This window comes from Parasteatoda tepidariorum, chromosome 2 (genome assembly GCF_982258835.1).
Source record: "Parasteatoda tepidariorum strain Cologne lab strain chromosome 2, Ptep-v5.0, whole genome shotgun sequence".
Lineage (NCBI taxonomy): Eukaryota > Metazoa > Arthropoda > Arachnida > Araneae > Theridiidae > Parasteatoda > Parasteatoda tepidariorum.
In genome coordinates, this window is record NC_141756.1 from 10,215,289 (window position 1) to 10,237,463 (window position 22,175).

The window sequence follows — 22,175 nt, forward strand, 5'->3', positions numbered from 1 at the left end:
AATATTTTAAAAGTTATTAAACTTTTTTTAAAAGTCGCCAAATTGGCGACACTTTTACCCTAGATGAAAATTATAAAAATCACTACCTTATTCTTAGTTTTTGCAAATTTTTATGCGCCCAAGTAATGCAGCATTGGAATGAGTTTTTAAATATTTAAAAACCAGACCACATTGATATTTTCATTTTCACAAAACCGTGGCCTTTCTTCTTATTAAAAATTTTGCACCATTTTCAAAATAAGCCTAGACCGCGCTGACTTTTGATAGGCTAAACTTGGCTTAACAGTCATTAGTAACAGTAGCGAACTCACAGCAGTGATAAAAGTAACATATTATTCACAAAAAAGCATCATTAGATATTACGACGAAGTCTTCGAAAAACAGCCTTAAAACTAATAATACACAGAAAATACATTAAATAAATACATTCTAATTTCTTATTAGTATATTTCTAATTAATAAATTTTTCATTATATCATTTCCATTATATCAATTATTATTATATGATTTTCATTACATCATTATTAAAGCCTTATGCTTCTTATCTTCAATTTCCCAAGATTCGTTCGAATCTGTTTATCTGAGTCAAAATAATAAAGAAAACAAAATTAAAACAGAAATCAGAAGCGAACATCTGCTGTTATAAAAAACGATCAAAATTTCGAGTACCTAATTTAATCGACTCATCGGCAACTTCATCTACCAATGCGTGTAGAATTTTTAAATAGTCTTCAACGTTGAAATAGAACAAAAATTTAAAACACCGTAATTAAATGTTTGGAAAAGTTTAAGTTCTTAAAAATGAAGTTAATATCTTTGTACATTCTCTCTTTGTTTGCGCTGGCAACCTCTCAAATTAATACGGGTTGTCCTAAGTTACCCGTGGAACCTTGTTTTTGTAATCCTAATCCGCGTCCTTATTTGGGCTGTGACAATGTGGATGATACAGAAGCTTTACGAAGAGTTTTCCTAAACTCAAAAGGGATATCGTATAATCAGGTAGGAGCCTTTAAATAAATCTGTCCAATTACAACGAATGATGTAATTTACTAATACAATTTACCAGCAATTATTATAATTTAACTATTAAAGATTGTTGACCCTACGTTTATTTCAAAATGCATATAGTTAACCTGTTCAAGACCGTGGTCACATTTATGTAATGAAGCAATTTTCCTTTTACGATCCACTGCATCATATATGAGTTGAGCTTTTCCAACACCGGCAGCCCATGAATACACGCACTTAATTTCAAGGAACATTTAATTTTCATTTTTGACAACACTGCATGGCGGTGTCTCACAGAGAGTTTCATTCGAATATGGGCTTTCGATTCTGAATTTTTTATTATTAGTATTATTATTACTGTTTTGTTGTTGTTTCTAATGCCATCAATATCAGCAAGCTTGCTTGGTGAAACCAAGCAAATATAAGGCAGAGGATGCGTTTTTTATTTTTCAGTGGCGCCATCTATGAATGCTAAGAATACGACTTCCGCCACACACACATCATAGCTCGTTTATAGGGCGGACTTATTCATACATCCATTTATTTATCCACAGATCGCAATTTTGACTTGAACCAGAGAAGTATTAATCTCTAATCCAGTACCCCCAGAGGTATGATTTGATATAGAAACATGGAGGACTTTGTGACCCGACAGATTTAACGCGCACCAGTCGCGATTTACTACACAGGAAGTCTTCGGCCGGCAAGGATCGAACTCGCGACCCGCTTGGACATGGGTTCAACGGTCCAAGTTATTATTTTCATTTGATCTGAGGCATTTAAATATGTTAAAACTGCGCTTGTGCGGCTTTTTCGAGAGGATTGGGCACATGAATGACCACGCGCCCACGTTTGTAAAAACATACTTAAACGAATATAAGGTAGCAGAAATAATTAATGTTTACCTTTGTGAAGGGCACTGCAAACTTATATTTTAGGGAAGGAGGATATTAGTAATTTGCCAAATCAAATTCTTAATTTGACCAAATCACAAATAGATATGTAATTAATTTATTTCAATAAACAAATTATTTTGCTGCTAATATTTTCACTATATACTATGTTCCACCGCTGATTTAGCGATTTTATAAATAATTATTCTTCTAAATCAGCTACGATTGCTTAGTGAGTAAGGCAATAAACTGCTGTGACGAACTGGGGTTCGATCCCGATCCCTTTTTTAGATCTATAGGTATCAGTTTGTCTAGTAAAGTCAGCTAGTATCAGGAAGTAAAGGCAGCTTGTCCGCAATGATTATTGCATTGCCATTATCAGGCCGTTGGTGCCGAAATTGAGGTGCTTTAACCTTCAAGAACCCTTTGATTACAATGAGCTTTTGCTTACTTTTTATTTTGGTTACTAAATTAAGAACCATTTCATAAGTAAATACTTAAAAAAAAAAAAAAAAAAAACAGAAATAAATTAATTCTTAGCTAAGATGAAGACATTAATTTTTACAAGCTAACGAATCGAATAACAAATAATTTTAAATTTTCAAATATCTTCGAATACTGAATTGAAAGATAGTCTGACGTTACACACGCGTCATGTGAGCACAAGAGTTTAAGACAAAGAAAGAATAAAAATTAAGAAAAACTCTCGATATTAGTTTATCTAAATATTAATATCGAGCCTACTGATTAAAACGTTCTGCATTATTATTAGACTCACTTTAAATGAATAAGTTAATTCCCTTCTCAAAAAAGAGTTAAATTTTTTGAACTCAACTTGAGTTGAATACACCTCTGTTTGAGTCAGATATTTGCTTTGCTTTAAATCGAACTTGAGTTGCAGATGTTTAAGCGATGCTTTAGTTATTTTTCCTCAAACATCATATCCTTACCATGTAACGTAAATGTGGGTTAGCTACATCAAAAAGTCCTCTACAAAGGCAAATTTTCTCCCAATTTTTGATACAGGAGTTCCCTTTTCTTCCGGATTGGGTTCAAAATTACAAGGCTACGAATTTGAACAAAGATTGGGTCGGCTGTTCAACGACTGCTATAAAAATAAAATAAGTTGAGGTATTAATAACTCAGTATAATGTTCAGATTGCCTTTTAAAATAGGAGTTTATTTTTAAATAAACATGATAAGTAATAATTGGTTGATGAGCTCTGAATAAGATGGAGGGTAGTTGAGCAGCGAATTGAATTTTATTAAAAGTTATGCATTACATAATAGATAACAGTGGTATCCAGTGTCTAATATAATAAACATGGAATTGGAAGATTACTCATAGTAAAATAAATGCATTTATAACAAGAAGGATGAAATGTTTGCTTGTTTATGAGGGTGTAAACTTGCCGATTGCAGTCTGAGAGTTGCTAGACAGTATTTAGAATATTAGGTCAGTTTTCTAATTGTTTTTTAAATATCGCGAACATTTTATTACAGTATATTCATGCACTATCATCCCATAGTGGACTGATCGTTAAGACACGGTTCCCAGCAGATCACCGAAGTCAAGCATCACTTGGTGCTGTCAGTGTGCGGGTGGGTGACCCACTTGGATCAGTCTGCGTAGGGACCGAGGGTGTGCGGTATTGGTCCTCGTTAAACTGTTCTACCGTAAAGTGCTCGACTTCGCGTGCAGGTCGTCGAGCTACCGAAGCGGGGGTGCCATCCCCTCTGCAGAGGATCAAAATTGTGATGGCATGTCTTCGGATCATTCTCGGGGATGTTTCCCAGACAGTCGCCAATAGCCCATTGTGCAGCTCTAGTGCGACGTAAATGAACTTCAACAACATCATGTACTATCAATAACAATAAAATGTAAATTGTAGTGCATTTATTTGGGGCAATAATTTTATATGAATTTTTAAATGAAATTAGGCTTAATGGGAAAAATCGTCCGGTCCCTTGCTTACGTATACTCTCGGTACGTGGGGGGATTAGGAAGAACTTTTTTCTCTGTTTGCACAAAAATGAAATTACAAAATTGCACTTGCGGTATTTGTTAGTAACAGTATATACACATTTACTACACTAAACTATTAGCACACTAGTTAAACTCATATCTACCTTCTTAACTTTTGAACGGCTGCAGCTATCGATAGTTATAAAAGTGGTGTCTAGATATGGTAAAGTAGTTAAGAAAAGAAAGAACCAGTTATCTCCTACTAATCGGAAGTCATAAAGGTGAGATCAAGGAACCTCTTAGTTACCCTTGCATGGAGCACATAATATGAAGTGTCCAAATTTTCTTCCTGACATTTAATACTAAGCAATCCAGCGTCACCTATTGGCAATTTTTTCCACCAATTTTTACTCATTAAATCTCAAGTGCAGGGTTTCAAGTGTGATTTTATCTCCCTCTATGTTATAGAACATCCTGCACAACCCTCTGAGTAGGAAAATTTAATTATAAAAACCCGCATTTTGCAGCCGGTGAGCTCTTCACTTACCACCAGTGGACGTTTTCTATCAGTTGGGAATTCCTGGTGCATTCCATTTGAAACTTAAAAAAATATTCTTACTATGTGAAAAACTTTAGTAGTAAAATGTATCTATGATGGCAACAATTTTATACCAAAAGTAGTAAAGTGAAATACCACAGGTAATTTCTTGGTGTTAGGGGTGCGATGAAACTCGGGTAGGTTGTTTTTAATTACTTTTGGAGTAAAATAGAATTCCCCGTTTTTGGTGTTCAGTTTTACTAAAACTTACAATAACAATTTATACTCATAAAGGTCGGTAAAATTATTTTTTTGCGATACAATTTAAAGTAAGAGCAGTTAATTTAGAGAGTGCTACATTACTCTTAAAATAAAATTAGTTGGAGAATCAAACTTACACAGAACAGAGATAATAGTTAAGAGGACGCCATATCTTGGGAGAAACTTTTCATCTCAAATTCTCTTTCACCTCCATTACTAATTTAGAAAAAAGAAAAAGTGAGTACCTGCAAAGCTTGAGTAAGCCTTTAAGTTAAGAATTTTTTTTTCAAAGAATCAAAATGGAAACAAATTATTGGAAGATAACTTTTCCATTGCGTAATACTAAGTTATCATCTCATAATTTATTTTCATTTTGATAGTTCAAAAATTTCTTTTTAGCATTTGAAACTTCATGGCTTATTCTAGGTTTGTCTGAACTCACTATATCCATACTTCCAATTTCAAATTAGTTATGGAGGTGAAAAAGAATTTGCAATGAAAAGTTTCCCCCGTGGTATGGCGTCCACTTAACACGAATTCAAATAACGCTTGGCTGAACAGTACTGGCGGATAGAATTTATAAAATTTTAAAACTTGGTCAAAATTATTCTTAACACATGACATCCATTTCTTGACGGTGAACTTTTGTTCAAGTACACACATAGCACAAACAAAAAATGACAACAAACTAACGCCATCTCGCACTCGATTGTAAACAGCTTACTCTGACAATATCCCAAATATGCTAAAATTGGTGCATTTGGAAAATGCTGTGAATGAGCGTGAGTTTGGTGAAAAGCATTTTCCATTATAGGTTAAGACACGGTTCCCAGTGGAACACTGTAATCAAGCATCACTGACTACGGTCAGTAAGCAGGTGGGTGACCACTTTGATCAGCCTACATTGGGGCAGAGTGTGAGCGGTATCGGTCCTCGTTAAACTGTTCTACCGTAAAGTGCTCGACTTCGCACGCAGATTGTTCGGCTACCAAAGCGGAGGAGCCATCCCCTCAGCAGAGGATCGAAACTGCAATGGTATGTCTTCGTATCATTTTCAGGGATGTTTCCCAAACCGTCGCCAATAGCCCATTGTGCAGCTCTAGTGGGAAATAAATAAATTACCTACCCCATTATAGGTGTAAACTAGTAGAAATAAAGTGTCCCTCCTCACAATTATTTGGGTTGCTCAACAACAAATTCGGTTAGATAATAAGCCACAGTTTTTACAGAGTATTGAATATTAATCAACATTCTACAATAATTCATACAAAGTGTTAATATTTTACAAAATTAGCAAATTAAACATTGTAAAATAAAAATCACTTTGTGTCCAACAAATCCTAATACTATTTTTTGTCTCTCTCTCTCTCTCTCTTTTTTTTTTTTTTTTTGACAGGTTCGCTTTGCGAATTCAGTTTTGCAATACCTACCCAGTAATCTGTTTAAAAATACCAAAGTTCTCGAGTTAGAGTTTTATAATTCAACATTTGTTCAGCTTTTTGATGAAACGCCGGAAGAAACTGAAAGTTTAAGAACTATTCATATTGAAAAGACATACATTTTCAGGTCAGTAGGCAATATTCATACTGTTATTAAGACTGTTTTTCAAAGGCTCAGTCGTAATTTGAAATTATGCTTTTTTTGTGAATAATATGATATTTTTATAACTGCTGTGTGTTTGCAACTGTTACTCATGACTGTTAGGTCAAGTTTAGCCTATCTAATACCAGCGCTGTCTACGTTTATTTTGAAAATGGTGGGAAAATGTCGCCAAATTGGCGATTTTTAAAAAATCTTAATAACTTTTAAAATATTTAGGTTATTTATCTGTTCTAAAGCCCAGATAACCAGATATAAACAGCCATGTTAAAAGTCAACAGGCTGACTAAATAATAAATATTCTTACTCTATCGTGATATCATCCATCTGTGTGTGTGATCTACAACTAAAGAATGTACATGGAGGAAGAAGGGTAGCTTCGATAGACATAATGTATACCGGCCCCCCAAGGCTTGGTGTGGTCGTATAACGAAAAAAGCGACATTTCGGGCTACAGCACAGGTTTTTGAAACGGGTTTTCCCTTTATGAGCGATAAAATTTAAAAGTGGTTGGATCATTACCATCGGATCATTATATCACACCATTACCATCTTCCTTCCCACAAGTAGAGGCGTCTTTTCCTCCCAATCACTATAGGTCTCTTCCCTACAGACGGAAAATGTTCTTTTTTTACTTATTGTTGGTTTGTTCTGCATTTTTGCACTATGGATGGTGTTTTCAATACAAATGTAAACAATAACAATCTCGAGCTCTACACCTGCTTTAGTTCCGGTTAGAAAGTTTGAAACTGCTTACTACAGCTTATTCTGCGAGGCGATATTTTCAAACGGATAATTCTGTTTTTAATAAAAGAAGTAAATTAGATAATTTCTGAGTTCAAATCAGCCGTATTTCATAAGATATTAATGTTATAAAGTAATTCTGGTGAGTGTGAAGTGAAACATTTGTTTTAGTTATTTAAAGATATATTGTTAAGTAAGGTGACGTGGTTGCTAGATTTTGAATAACTCGCTTTTTTGGCAGTCATGATTTGGCCTCTTTTCATTTGTTTATTACTGTTAGCTCTTGTTGCAAGCCGTGCACCATCTTACGTTAGTGTTAGCACCTTTAGCATTGTAAACACAAGTAATAAGTAATCAAATACCACGTTTGCAAGAATCTCAAAACACAATGATCACGTTGTGAGCCAAATGGCCTTAAAATACACCGGAAACAGTAACCCGGAAGTATAGGTGGTATGGAGCTTGCAGCGTTCCCTAGTGTAGAAAACACCATACATAGGCGATCGCAACGCTCAATACACCATCTGGGGAGAAGATCGGTTCCATGCATTTGGCCCTTCCCCCTCCTTCTTTTTTCAGTTATATAGGAATGTACCACGATATTTTTCCTTTTCTTAATATTTTTCGTATTTAATTGTTAAAAATATTTTTTAAAATTTCCATGACGCTCTCTTTTAGAACTATGTTTAACGTGGTTTTCAGTTCCATATAGTTTCCTAACTTAAAAGATTTTAATCTATTTGAAAATCAAAACAGAAACTAACGTATTTTCTTCCTCCATTACTCTCCACACGCTAATGGTGAAAGCATGTGAAATGTTTGCCATAGGTAGAGAGTTCTGCTCTACGTCATCTGTAGCCCATTTCTATCGCTAAAAGAGCAGTATACTGCGCTAGTTATTAAGATATTTCTTTCCGATTTGCGAACGCATTTATATCATCCATATAGACTAAATCTCCTAACATATTTTGAGATAGAAAGACAGAATTAAATGACGATTGGCGGAAGACAGCGTATACTCAACCATACATGACCAGTTGTCTAACAACCGGTCCACAGTGACGTACCTACTGTCACTTTGCTTCTTATGCGTTTGTACTGGATCTTAGTACGTATAATACTCTGCTATATCAGCTCCCCCTGTACGTTGTTTTTCTGGTATGGCATAAAGAACTGGACAGTTCTTCGCGTTAGTTATGTATTCGAAGAGCTGGACTTCTTTCGATATATTCTTTGCTACTATGGCCCAAGCCGAAGTAGTCATTATCACTTAGCTATTGTTACCATTTAGATCATTTTGATTATGATTAGATTAGTATCATTGAAATCCATTGTTATCACTTATGTTATTATCCACGATATCATTATCATTTAGAAACCTGTCTATCATTTACATTTCAGAACTCCTAAAAATTGAGAGAAATACAAGGTGGTTAAAATTAAACTAGCAATAATCAGAGGCCCGTAGCTTGAGTTCTACTGAAGGAATGTGATTGAAACTTCAGAGGCATGTTTTGTAGATAATGCTGTCGTAGTTTCCGTCGAAAAAAACATTGTTCGAAATTTTGTCAACTATTGGTGCTATAAAAAAGGAAATAAAAAATATAAAAGTTAAAACATAAAACAATATTTTATTTATTCACATATCTATGTGTTCTATGTGCCTACATTATCGGTCAACAATATATTGAAAACGTACGACTGCGTTGTCAACAGCTGCACTCATCATCTGCTTTCATTCTGACAAATGAGTTTCACAATCAATGCGCGGTCCTTCTTCTTGAGCGACATGTTCGAAATGTGATAAAATGTTTACGTCATATTATATGCGCCGTTTAAATCAAGAAATTACAAACGCTGTTAATTTTTGCCAATGATTTTAGCAGCCCAGCGCCATCTATAGAAAAAAAATGGAACTATTTTTTCGGCGGAAACCTCGACCGCATGATCTACGTAACATGCATTTGAAGTTTCATCCCGATCCGAACCGAAGCTATGGGCCTTTCAGTACAGTCAGTTCAATTTTAAAGATACTGTATTCCACAAAAAAAAAAAAAACATGTAGAATATTGCAATAACATAATGCGGAAAGGAGTAAGCAACAAGAAATTTATGTTAGTAAATTACCGTCAGAATTAAATAGCATAGAATCCTTTAATGATTTAATGCGTTTGACTATCGCGGAAATTTCTATAGCTTGATATCAGAATTGGCTTGATAGTATATGTCAGAGATTTGAACTGCTTTAAGATACTGCCATGTTAAATCTAAGCATATCGATAACTTTTTGAGCTATCAGTTTTATCTGTGAAATATAGATTTTTCATGTATTTTCTTTTTTATTCATTTGTAACAAAGAGGAATACTTTGGGAGCATCTGACGCCGATGACTAATCTTCGAATATTAAACGTCTACTCAAACCAGATTGATATCATTGGAGACGATTTTGCCACATATGTTCCAAAAACTTTGCAACAACTCTCTTTTTATGAGACCAAAACAACTGACATCAAACCAGGTAAGTACATTCTATTATTTGAAATCGAATCATTATTATTAACAAAATCCTTTGATTTCATTTGTTTGCCAAATTATCAGAAGTTTGGAGAGCTTTTAACTACCTATAAAACACTTAATAATGTTTCATTTACATTGTGTCAAAAACTCTATAGGGGAAATTTTTGTCTAAGAATTCGCTGTCTAAGGAATTATATTTTGCAAGATTTTATTGCTTTGAGGAGATTTTCTCAAAAAATCTATTGTTTAGGGAAGCTTCATCAAATTCTTTTCCGTTGTTAGGCTACAGAGAAATTTCGATAAAATTCTTCGATTTTCGTTGATTTACAACGAGCTATAATCAACAGCTTAGCATGAGTGTTTTCCAAGAATACGTTGATACATAAAAGCTCAATCTGTACGATCATGGCTCAGATCTTTGGCTGGAAATTTTTCACGATTTTCGTAAAATTTCGAATTCTGGGAAAAGACACAAAGCTGTAAATTTCTAAAGTATTTACCTTATCTTTTCACTAGAAAGATAGGGTAAATTTAGAAATTTACAGATTTGTGTTTTGTGTGGATATTCACAAGCTGTCAATTTACAGCTTGTGTGGATACCTTATCTTTCACTAGAAAGATAGGGTATCCCTATCTTTCACTAGATGATTATGCATTGCACCAATTTACAACTGAATATTTTATCATTCGTGGTGTTGCAAGTAATATAAGGACTCATATGTACTTAGTTTCAGTGAAAAGGAATTAATTAGTTGGATCAAATTATCCCATTTTATAATTTTATTTCGTAATTTTATTGCCGTCGTTGAACAGCCGACCCAATTTTGAGTTTACTACTACCAATATTCAACTCCATAGCCTTGTACTTTCGAACCCAATCCAGAAGACAAGGTAACTCTTGGATCAAGTATTATGAGAAATTTACCTTCGTGGAGGACTCTTTGTTGGAACTTACCAGATTACATTCAGAGGAAAACCACCAACATTTAGCCTAACGGTAAAGGGACTCTAACACGTGCACCATCTACCACTGAGGATATTTTACAACATCATTGCGGTCGGTGCAAGCCGGGTGCGGAATTCGTATCGACCAGTCATTGCTGGAATTCGAACCCGGGTCACCTCTTTGGGATTCGAGAGCTCTATCCCCTGAGCCACCATAGCTCAAATCATCACATTTAAAATATTTTTTCATGTAACCTTGTTTGGCATGCGATTTTTTTCTTCCTTTTTTACCAATTTTTCAGATTGTAAGACAAGTCGAATATGATAGACGTGTACATAGAGAAAAGCAAAGTAGTTGAAACAATCACAGACGTCGTCATAAATTATAACGTACATTCATGCATAAAGACTATCTGTTTGTCTCGTGTTTTATTTTATTATTTTCGGTTTCGTCACCTAGGACAGTGTTTCCCAAACTTATGACTTCTGTGTACCCTCTCTAAATTTTTCGTAACGCTGTGTACCACTCCTAAAAAATGAATATATTTTTTTAAAAAATATCTTTATTTTTACTATTAAAAAATTGCACCAAAGTTAAAAATCACAACTGGTTGTTGACACCACTAATTATTAACTGTTAACTCTGCAAAAAATAGCCAATAGAAAAGTACGTCATCGTAAATTTTCATGGCTAGCTTTGTTTTTAAGTAAAAAATTTTGAAATTTTCGTTTGTTGCAACAGAACGCGTACCCCGGTTAAACTGTTCCCGTACCCCTGGGGGTACGCGTACCACACTTTGGGAAACACTGACCTAGGAAGATTCTTGCTTATAGCACCGTTGTTCATTTTCGTGTCATCATTTGTGCTTTATTTACGCTGTTTTTTGATATGTAGCACACAATACAATGTAGCACAAAATTGTATACTCATGCTTTTTAAATCTTAACGAAGTGCCAAAATAAGTACGAAAAACTTTATAAATAATTATGATAAAAAAAGGATATAAAGAACAAAGGGCTTTTCATTTTACATCGATATCTTTTTAAGAAGTCTTATGAAATTAATATAATTTAATATCGGTTTAGAGTAGGAAATTTTTCGTCTAATATCGATATCAATTTACGTCAATTTTTTGAAGGAATCAATTGAAAAGTATCACTATTTGAATTATAAAAGAAAGTGTATTTCAAGTTTAATTGTATAAATATCTATATTTAGTAACAAACACCTAGCAATACTTTAAACCTCCGAGAAATAAGAAACAATTTGATTTTAAAAAAAATCAGAAGGAATTTTAATTAAAATGAATTTATTGATAACAGAAAAAGTTATTATCGTGGGATATCTCATCTATTAACTTGATTATTAAGAATGATATGGAAAAGAATTAGGTCTCAAAAAGTGATTAAGATAAATATAGACATCCACCCTAATTAATTAAGCGAATTTCTGATTCAAAGAACTAGGATAAGAACGGATGATAAGAGCAAAGCATGATATTTATTTTTAGTCTAAATTTTTTTACGTTTTTGAAATTTGAAAAAAAAAATTAAAGCATTTAAGAAGAAATGTTGTTTATTTAAGAGATGAAATTCAATTATTTTAATCGCTTATTACGAATTTTTTCACTTTTTGTTTTCAGGAATTAAAAGATCAAGGTATTACTCTTTTGAAAAGCAATGATAACAAGATAACAATTAATGAATTCAACTGCATGTCAAATAAATTCAAATGTGACACCAATTTTTAACTAGATAAGATTATTCATCTTTAGACCATGATTGGCCTATATTTTTTTTTTGCTTTTCTTCTTCTGCTGCTGTTATGTCCCACACAATAAAAGTAAATACGAAGATAATATCGATTATTACAAGCTATCTCTTTCAAAACAATAATAAAAGTTCAATCAAGACAATATTACCCGAACAAGGTTTAAATAAAATAATTTATGTCTGTGGTGTTTGTCTTTTAATGGCGATCAAATAATTGTCAGTTTTATGGATAACTACATAAGTAGTGGTTGACAAAGGTAAAGAAATTTAAAAAGCACCATTCCCTAAGAGAGAAGTTTAATTCAGTTTATTACGATGCCGAAAGTAGAATTCAATTGTTTAAATAACACACCTAGAAGTAGACTGTGTTGCAAAATGCCATTAGTATAAGTGCCTATACGATAATTGATTTGACTCTGATTACATATGCTTATATATGCGACCACGGGGAGTTTTATTCTTTCTCTTTCTTATTCTCTCTTTTGCTGGTGTTAATCTTTTCTAAAAAAGATTTTTCAAACTCCTTATAGTTCATTTTTAAGAAGAGTTTACTCTGTAAGTGGCAACCATATTTGCAATAGCAATCGTAGAAGAAGATAAAAGATAGAATTCTAATTGTGTTAGGATTTAACTGGTTTTCGTTGTTGTTGTTACTTATACTACTTGCCAATATTAGCAGGCCTGCTTGAGAAATCAAGCGAATTTTTAAGGCAGAGAGTGCGTTTCTTGTTTTTCAGTGGCGCCATCTATGAAAAAGAATACGAATACAAATTCCGCATCCGGCTTGCACCGACCACAGTGCTGACGTAAAATATCGTCAGTGGTAGACGGATTATGGGTTAGAGTTCTCCTGCTTTCAGGCTAACCATTGGCGGTTTTCCTCTCTATGTAACGCAAATGCTGGTTACTTCCATCAAGAAGTCCTCCACAAAGGCAAAATTGCTCTCAATATTTGATCTCCAGGAGTTCTCCTGTGTTCTGAATTAGGTTCAAAATAAAATTACAAGGCTACGTAATTGAACATTAGTCGTCGTAAACCCAAAATTGGATCGGCTGCTCAAAGGCGGTTTTATATATATATACACTGCTGTACAAAACTTAAGCAACAAGTGGTTTTTCGGCCACAGCTCCCCAACAAAGTATAAGATAGCCATGAAATTGCAGTATAATATGCACGTAATTCAATAGAAAGATTATTTGTATGCAAATTTTAGAAATAAAACGTCGTAGGTGATGTAAGTGTACGTAAACCTTGTGGGTCGGCGCGCGCAGGTCAAAGCTGTGATAAAAGGATGAAGAGCACCGTAGTTAAAGACATTCGCTGCAAGTGCAAGTGATTTGTTTTGTGAAACATGTCTTCAAGAAATCATTTAGACGACTTTACTTTAGGAAGAATGATTGGGAAGCTTGGGGAGGGGCGTAGTGTGACCAGTGTCGCCGAAGAGTTTGGGATCAACGAAAGTGTTGTTTCTCGTGCTTGGAATGCCTTTAAAACTACTGGTACAGCTGTTCGGAAGGTTGGTGGTGGCCGTCCAAGGAAAACAACACCAAGAGATGACCGTTACATTGTCCTCCAGGCGAAAAGAAACCGTTTTCAGTCAGCGAGCGCCATATCTCAGCAACTGTTCACAGCCACAGGACGACAAGTATCAAGATTTACAGTGGCCAGACGCCTCCACAAAGGTGGCTTATTTGCTAGACGTCCTGAACGCTGTATACCTTTAAAAGTTAGCCATCGGCAGCACCGTTTAGAGTGGTGCAGAGAACACGAAACCTGGACACCTCATCAATGGAGTCGCGTCCTCTTCACAGATGAGAGTCGTTATAGTGCTACAAGCGATTCTCAAAGTCAGTTGATCTGGAGAGAGGTTGGAGCTCGATTTCATCCGAATAACATCGCGGAAAGAGATCGTTACGGTGATCCTGGAGTTGTCGTCTGGGGTGGCATTATGTTGAACGGGCGGACTGAGCTTCAGATCTTCGACCGAGGTTCTGTAACTGGAGACCGCTACTGCAATGAGGTAATCCTACCCCATGTGCGTCTGTTCCGAGGGGCCATTGGACCAGACTTCATTTTTATGGATGACAATGCCCGGCCACACCGTACTGCTAATGTTCAAGAACTACTGCAAAGTGAAGATATCACACGAATGGATTGACCAGCTTACTCTCCAGATCTAAATCCCATAGAGCTTGTGTGGGATGCATTAGAGAGAAGTCTTGCGACACGACAGTATCCTCCTGGTAACACCCATCAGCTGAAAGATGCGTTAAAGGAGGAATGGAGACGTTTACCCCAAGAACTCCTGGATAATCTGGTGCTTAGCATGGAGAGACGATGCCAAGCAACAATTACAGTACATTACAGTATCCCATACTAGGGAACATCTGTCAGTTGTACTTACGCTTCTTCAGGCAATCATGTGTAACGCCACTATATGTCAAATAAAGCTTTTTTTGTTCCATACCCTACTTTAAGCTTTATATTCATTTCTGCTCCATTATTCTTTTACCATCGTTTAAGTACAAAATAATGTACATCATATTCAAATTTCATGTCAATCGGATGATTTTTTGTAGAGTTATGACAAAAAACGCACTTGTTGTTTAAGTTTTGCACACCAGTGTATATTCTACATCGTATTTTTATCCTCACTTAACAAGTTTTAACTGAATTGAAAATGCTCCTTAAACTAGGAGCTATTCCCAAAAGTTTCATCAGATTTTCCCGATCATTTGAAATTCTCGACCAATAGGACCTTGAAAAACAAATACGTAGCAAAGTTTTTGTATATTCAACATTTTTATATTATTCAAATGAGCATTATTTTAGGTGTTCTGGCAAATTTCCCATATTTGGACAAAGTTGCTGTTGATCATTGTGAATTGCAAGAGCTCCGCAGGAACATGTTTCCCGTGCCATTTAAAGGACGAGTGTTATATTTTAAGTAAGTGCTTACGTTCTTAAAAGGCCGTCATACCACGGGAGAAATATTTCATCGCACATTCTCTTTTACATCCATTACTAATTTAAAAGGCGAAAAAAAGTGATTTCAGGCAATCCTAGAGCAATCCATGAAGTTTCAATTGCTAAAAAATAAATTTTGAGATATCAAAGTGCGAACAAATTAATAGAAGAGAACTTCTCCATTGTGTGATACTAATTTATCTTCTCATAATTTATTTTCATTGTGACATTTTAAAAAACTATTTTCAATGTTTGAAAATTTATGGCTTACTCTAGGTTTGTTAGAACCCACTTCTTCTGTACTTCAAATTACAAATTAGTTACGGAGGCAAAAAAGAATTTGCGACGAAAAGTTTCTCCCGTCGTATGGCGAAGAGAGATTTCACACTCTTGCGTAACTACCCATAGGACTACGTTCGTAAGACCTATGCGTTCACCTTAATTTACTAAGTTTTGATTCATTATTATAACCCAATGAAGATAGGGGGTCTTTATTGTGTTAAGAAATGCTAATTCTCGAATTTCATCTCTCAACTGTTGGTGACCAGAGACGGTATAATTTTAAAAGAAAATGATGAATCGTAACGACTTTAATTTCAGTTATTATACCGTAAAAGTTTTTTGCGATATTAATAGTGAATTGTACCCATTGAAATTAGATTAACGATACTTGTGCAAATTACCAATGGCTTGATTTGCAGGATGCTTTTCTGACAATTTAATGCACATTTTACATATTTCACGAGACTTTTAAAATGTTTTCGTCAACTTGGAACTCAAAACATCAGAATACTTTTTTTAAAATAAATTACACTATACAAATGATTTTTCATGCGCGTCTCTTAAAAATTTTTGACTGACAATAACGAATCTGTAATTAAATTTCGTTTATTACACACCAGTTTCCCAAAAATCCAAATTTTAACTTGCCGTCTTTCACAATAACAGTTTAATAACAATGGAAGAGTTCTCTCATTAACAATAGGAGCATCGCTCATTTGGCGATCATATTAGTGATCTTTGCGGCATCGTTGGCTACAAAAGCCTAATATATACCTTCCTGAAGTTTCGAGGCTCTAGACCAGGGATGTCAAACTACGGCCCACGGGCCAACTGTGGCCAGCAGGAAGGTTTTATCCTGTCAGCGGATAGAATTTTAACTTGCTGATCTGTGGCGAATATAAACAATATACATCCATTTTCTTGTCTACTTTGTTTAAAGCTATTTTTGTTCTTTCTTTTTTAACAAAGTACTGATGACCTTTTTACTTTCTCTATTTGTGTTCTACAAAACATAAATTGATAGAACAAACAGCTTCAATTGGTAAAATGTTGAAGAAGTTCTTTATAGAATAGCCGTAGATTGGCGACAAAGAGCGTTTGTCTTTCTCGAGGAGCAAACATACGGAATCTAATATATGTGAATTGTATTTCATGCGTGGCAGTCTGCATATTTTAAGCTCCAACGAGCAGATTTTTCTGCCGCCTCGAGTTCTATCTTTATTTATTGCGTATGGAAAGATTGTATGACGTTATTGTAAATAATGGTGAAATTATTAAATGTATAAAATAGCTAGTGCTTGTTTTTACAAATGGCCAAAATAGCTACTAAAAACGCTAAGTTGATTCGGAGTGCCGTGCTTTCAATGAGGAATGGACTTAGAAATATTTTTTTTTACAGTTGTGAAAGATAAACCAGTATGTCATATCTGCGTTGAAGCTGTAGCAGTTTTTAAATAATACAACATTAAGCGACATTTTACAGCCAAGCACAAGAATGCCAACTACGAAGCAATGTATGAATGAGAAAGAAGACAAAATGCAGAAAGTCTTCTTAAAGAATTATCAGGACGACCAAATTTTTTCACGAAGATAAACAGTGTCCAAGAAGCAGCTACGCGTGCAAGTTACATTGCAGCATGCAATATTGTGAAAAATAATAAATCTCTCGAAGATTGGGAGTTGTTAAACAATGTATGTATGCTCCAAGTTTGTGATGTTTGCTTGCTATGCTTGCTTCATCCTTTATAAGTGAACAAGTGTTTTCAACTAGGAACCTTAGAAAAAATCATTTCAGAATTAGACTAACAGACAAGTATTTACCCTCGCTCCTTAAAATAAGTACGTACAATATAAAGAACTTCTAAAAATGTAATCGCACTTTCATTCATCTCATTAAATATTTATATTAAAACTTGTACATCGTTTTGTTGTTGAAGTTTTTACTTTGTCCATCAAACTATTCCCCCCCCCCCCGATTTTTTGCCTTCTACCAAAAAAGTTTACCCATCCCTGCTCTAAACACATTGGAAGCGAGATATAAGAAAATTCAATTTTAGCTTGAGAACTTTTCTCCTACAATATCGGCCCGTGGTGCGCCATTTCGGTTTTGATACACGAATCTAGCAATTTATGTTTATATGGAATCAGGTTTTTATTTAAAGGACAGAAAAAAACATTTGAACTTGTTGTACAGTGTTGTTATTTCAATCGTATAAAAAAAAAGTCTTATTCTTAATTAACTAGCTTATTGTTATTTTCAAATGAATAAAGGTTCTGTGATAATTTTATTTTAGTTTCTATGGATTTACTTAAAAAACAAACGAACGCTAAAATTAAACTTAGCAACTTTTATCCAAAAATCATAACATAAACAATTAATCTCAGGCCAGGCATTATTATGTAACTATAACTGCTTAAACTTTCCTGCAGTATCTGTATGAATAAAACTACTCAGAGTTAATTCGTTAATTTTTGTTTTACAGCGAGAACATGTTGAGAACACTTCCTGACGATCTCTTTACTGACATGCCTAATCTGCAAACAGTTGGTCTACGAGGAAACAGCATCTCAACTCTGCCTCCCTTCATGTTTGTAACACGATTTCCAAAGTTACAATATTTTATTCTAGACGGTAAGGACGTACATTTTACTCTAACTAATTCTTCACCATAAGTTTTCCTAACATAAAGCTAGAGCTTTAGACAAGTAATAGCTCTAGAATTGCGTATAGTAACCACTGACTATCAGTCATAAAAAAAAATGGTTGCCCTTTATTATATAAGTGTTCGCCCAACACTAGGGTTGTTGCTTTAATATATTCTATTAGAAAAAATATCGATTTATTTGATATAAATCAGTTTTCTTTATTTAAATCTTCATTTTTTTAAAATTTTACTGTAAGTTATTTAAAAAAAAAAGATATTAAAATTAGTTTTAATTTATATCTCTTTTTCATCACGAATCGAGTTTTTAAAAAAGTGATTACTGAAAGGCGCGATTCGATATTTGCGTGTCATATTATCGCATTAAAAATATCAGGATTTTAACTAATATGTGTAAATTTGTTAAAAAAAAAAAAATTCAGAAAAAAACCATCGAAAAAGGATGGGAGTTTACAATGGAGTTAACATATCACGTAAATTTTATTCTTTTACACAGTAACATAATCGCCAGATTGATTGATAATGTTTGATATCTAAATACCAATTTTATATGCTTGTTGGCGACCGCTAATCTAGAGTTCTATAGAAGGCTTATGCCAAATCCGCTTTATCTCTTGTGGTTTGCCTTCTTCAAATATGGGGTCGTCCGTAAATGATGTTACTTTTTCTTTTCAATGTTGATCGAAATCATGCATTCAATTTAAAATTTATGCTGAATAACAATATAATATACACAGGGTGTTCTGCAACGACAACCCCAATTATGTATTTTTTATAGTTTTTGTCAAATATGAAAACAAGAAATATACAGGTTGGGATAAGTTAAACGCGGTAAAATAAAGTAAAAATAGTGCGATGAAAATACAAGAACGCAACTGAAATCCGGAAAATCAATCAAAGAAAGCTGGTGTACGAAATTCCAAGATTCATTTAATATTTTTTTTCGTAGCATACTTGTGGAGCATGTTCAAATTCGTTTCCTGACACATTTAAATGGATTGAGCTAAAGTTAAAATGATAGAACACGCTATACCGTAAACACTCATAATTACATTAATATTGGTTGGTGCACTTTTTCAAGTAAAAATAAATCGAAAGTTGTAGCCCAGAAGTCTTACGACAAATATTAACCCCAAGCTCCACCTGTGCTTAGCTTTAGACGGTCCATACAGAGCCAAGGTGGCTCAGAGAATAGAGCATTCGCCTTCTAATAAGGTGAACCAGGTTCGAATCCCAGCGATGGCTGGTCGATATAAATTCCGCACTTGGCTCACAATGACCACAGTGCTGACGTGAAATATCCTCCGTGGTAGACGTATCATGGGTTAGGATCCCCTTGCCATCAGGCTAACCGTGGAAGATTTTCGTGGTTTTTCTCTCTATGTAAAGCAAAAGCGGGTTAGTTCCATCAAAAAAGTCCTCCGCGAAGACAAATTTCTCCTAATACTCGAGTCAGGAGTTTCCTTCTCTTCTGGATTGGGTTCAAAATGACAAGACTGATAGTCGTAAACTCAGAACTGGATCGGTTGCTCAACGTTGGTTATGAAATCATTCATACAAGGTGCGTAAATTATGTAATAAGTCAGGCAGCTTATACGAGGGTTGCTATTTATATTTCTGGCCTAAGAATGAAAAAACAAACATGTAGGATCGAAATTGGTTTTATTGTTTTTCAAAATATTCTCCATGATGATCAATACACTCTTGCATGCGTTTGAACCAATTTTCAAAGCACTTTTTCCAGTCCGATTGAGGTAACTCCAAAACATGCGTTTTGAATGCATCAACCGCTTCTTCGGGGGTCGAAAATCGTTGTCCATGTAATTTATTTTTGATGTGTGGGAATAAGAAGTCATTGGGTGCCAAATCAGGGCTGTACGGCGGATGACCCATCAGTTCGATCTTTCGCTCCGTCAGAAATGCCTTTGTTTGAGTCGATGTGTGAGAGCTCGCATTGACATGATGAAGAATGATTCGCCTGTTCTTCTGCTTTTTTCGAATTTCTCCGATGACTTCTGGCAAACAAATGGTCACACGACCATTTGTTTGCACCATTCAGAATTGACCGTCCTGCGTTGCTCTAACGCCACTGTTGCCACATGACCGTTAATGCCAAAGAAACAGGCAATCATTTGTTTCGATGTGCTTCTTCCTCGAACAACTTTTGTTGGTTTTGCCTCGTCTTGGAAGACCCATACAGTTGATTGCTGTTTTGTTTCCGGCTCATATGCATAGATCCATGATTCGTCACCTGTGTAGATGTTATACACAGCCTTTGATGTACCTTGAACGTATTTTCCCAACATTTCCTTGCACCAATCGACACGAGCCTTTTTTTGAGCGTTTGTCAGATTATGCGGGATCCAACGCGAACAAATTTTTTTTACGCTCAAATGTTCTTGCAATATTTTATTGATTGTAGTCATACTAATGTCCAAACATGCCTCTATCTCACGGTATGTCACATGACGATCTTGCTTTATCAGTTCACACACAGCATCGATCTTTTCTGGCACAACAACGGATTTTGGACGACCTGCACGGGATTAATCCTGGATCAAACATCGACCACGATTAAATTCGTTATACCAATTTTTTTACAGTGCCGTAGAATGGCACTTTATCACTGAATAAAGAATTAAGTTCATCGAAGCACTCTTGTCTTGACAATCCACGTCGAAAGTTATGAAAAATAATGGCACGAAAATGTTCACGATTCAATTCCATTTTTTGAAAGAGAAGAACTTTTCAATTTACTGTCAACAACACAAATGAAGCTATAATGGTAAATCGTCTGCTGAATTTATGTTTGAAAATATCAAACTTTCGATTAAAATCGTCTGCGGTCGCCTAGCAACACTTACTGTTGCCAAGGCCAGAAATATAAATAGCAACCCTCGTTGTTAAATACGGCGTTAAGGTTAAATAACTAAAACTTTTGTAAAACTCCAGTAGAACTAAGAAGACGGTGTTTTGTCAATATGCATTAAGACATTCGGTTTAAGGTATTTTCAGAAGAAAAAGAGGCGCAGGAAGATGAATTATGCAGTGAAATAAATATCAGTATCATTACTCACTTAGTATCATATTCAATCAGTATCATTTACGCACCTCCTTATAACTAAATATTTTAGTTTAAATAACATTTTAATGATTTTTCTAATGCTAGAAAAAACATACTATAATGTAGAATTTGAGACAATAAAATGATAAAGTATTATTATTTATAACTATAATGAGTGTCATTCGTTCCATAAATTTATCGTAGTTACGTATGATATTTCGAAATGAGCACCCGTAATATATATTTTATGAACTTTTATAAAACATAAATAAAACTATGTGCATTAAGTATACCTAGCTAATCTTTAAGCGAAAAAAAAATGAAAAAAGGAAGAAAAATCATTAATGAGGTCTATTAGAGAAAAAGATTAATTAAGACAGAGATAAATAAGAACGAGAACGTTGTAATATTTTGAGGAACTGTTCGACGTAAAAAAGGAATAATAATAATAAACAAGTAACGAGTCGATTATGGCTTGCCTTTCATTAGTAACTGCTTTTCAAGCCTCAAGCTGATTTTTGAAGACTTAAACCCCTCTTTCATTTTGACCGACCATAATAGTAAATCGTCAGAATTCGATGACGTTTTTTGGCTGGTGCGAAATTCTGAAAATATGTAACAGTACAGTTACTACAGAATACTCTGTATATATAAAAAAAATTTTAGTTGAAGAAAATAATATCCATTTTAAAAATCACAATTCAGGATTCTTTATCTCATAATTTTTGTTGTTTGTTTTAGGTAATCCTTTATACTGTGATCATAAACTGAAATGGCTCATCATCAACAAGCCAGTTGTTCTAAAAGGATCGTGTTTTAAACCAGCAGATCTGCATGGATCACAATTAGCAGAGCTCGATCCAGATAAATTAATGAATTATGATTGAAGTTATATCAAATAAGATTTTGTAGAATGTAACAAGTTTAATAAATTATTAATGTTGTTGTTGTCA

The 22,175-nt window shown here is 34.5% G+C and overlaps 1 protein-coding gene across 1 annotated transcript; it reads left to right on the forward strand.

Annotated features, from left to right (window-relative positions):
* The first annotated feature begins 616 nt into the window (after nucleotides 1-616).
* LOC107456402 (lumican) lies at nucleotides 617-22,175 on the forward strand. Its single transcript, XM_016074259.5, has 6 exons — nucleotides 617-999; nucleotides 6,063-6,232; nucleotides 9,368-9,528; nucleotides 15,079-15,193; nucleotides 17,979-18,127; nucleotides 21,964-22,175. The coding sequence occupies exons 1-6, from the start codon at nucleotides 802-804 to the stop codon at nucleotides 22,107-22,109; spliced, it is 939 nt and encodes a 312-aa protein (XP_015929745.3). The 5' UTR covers nucleotides 617-801; the 3' UTR covers nucleotides 22,110-22,175.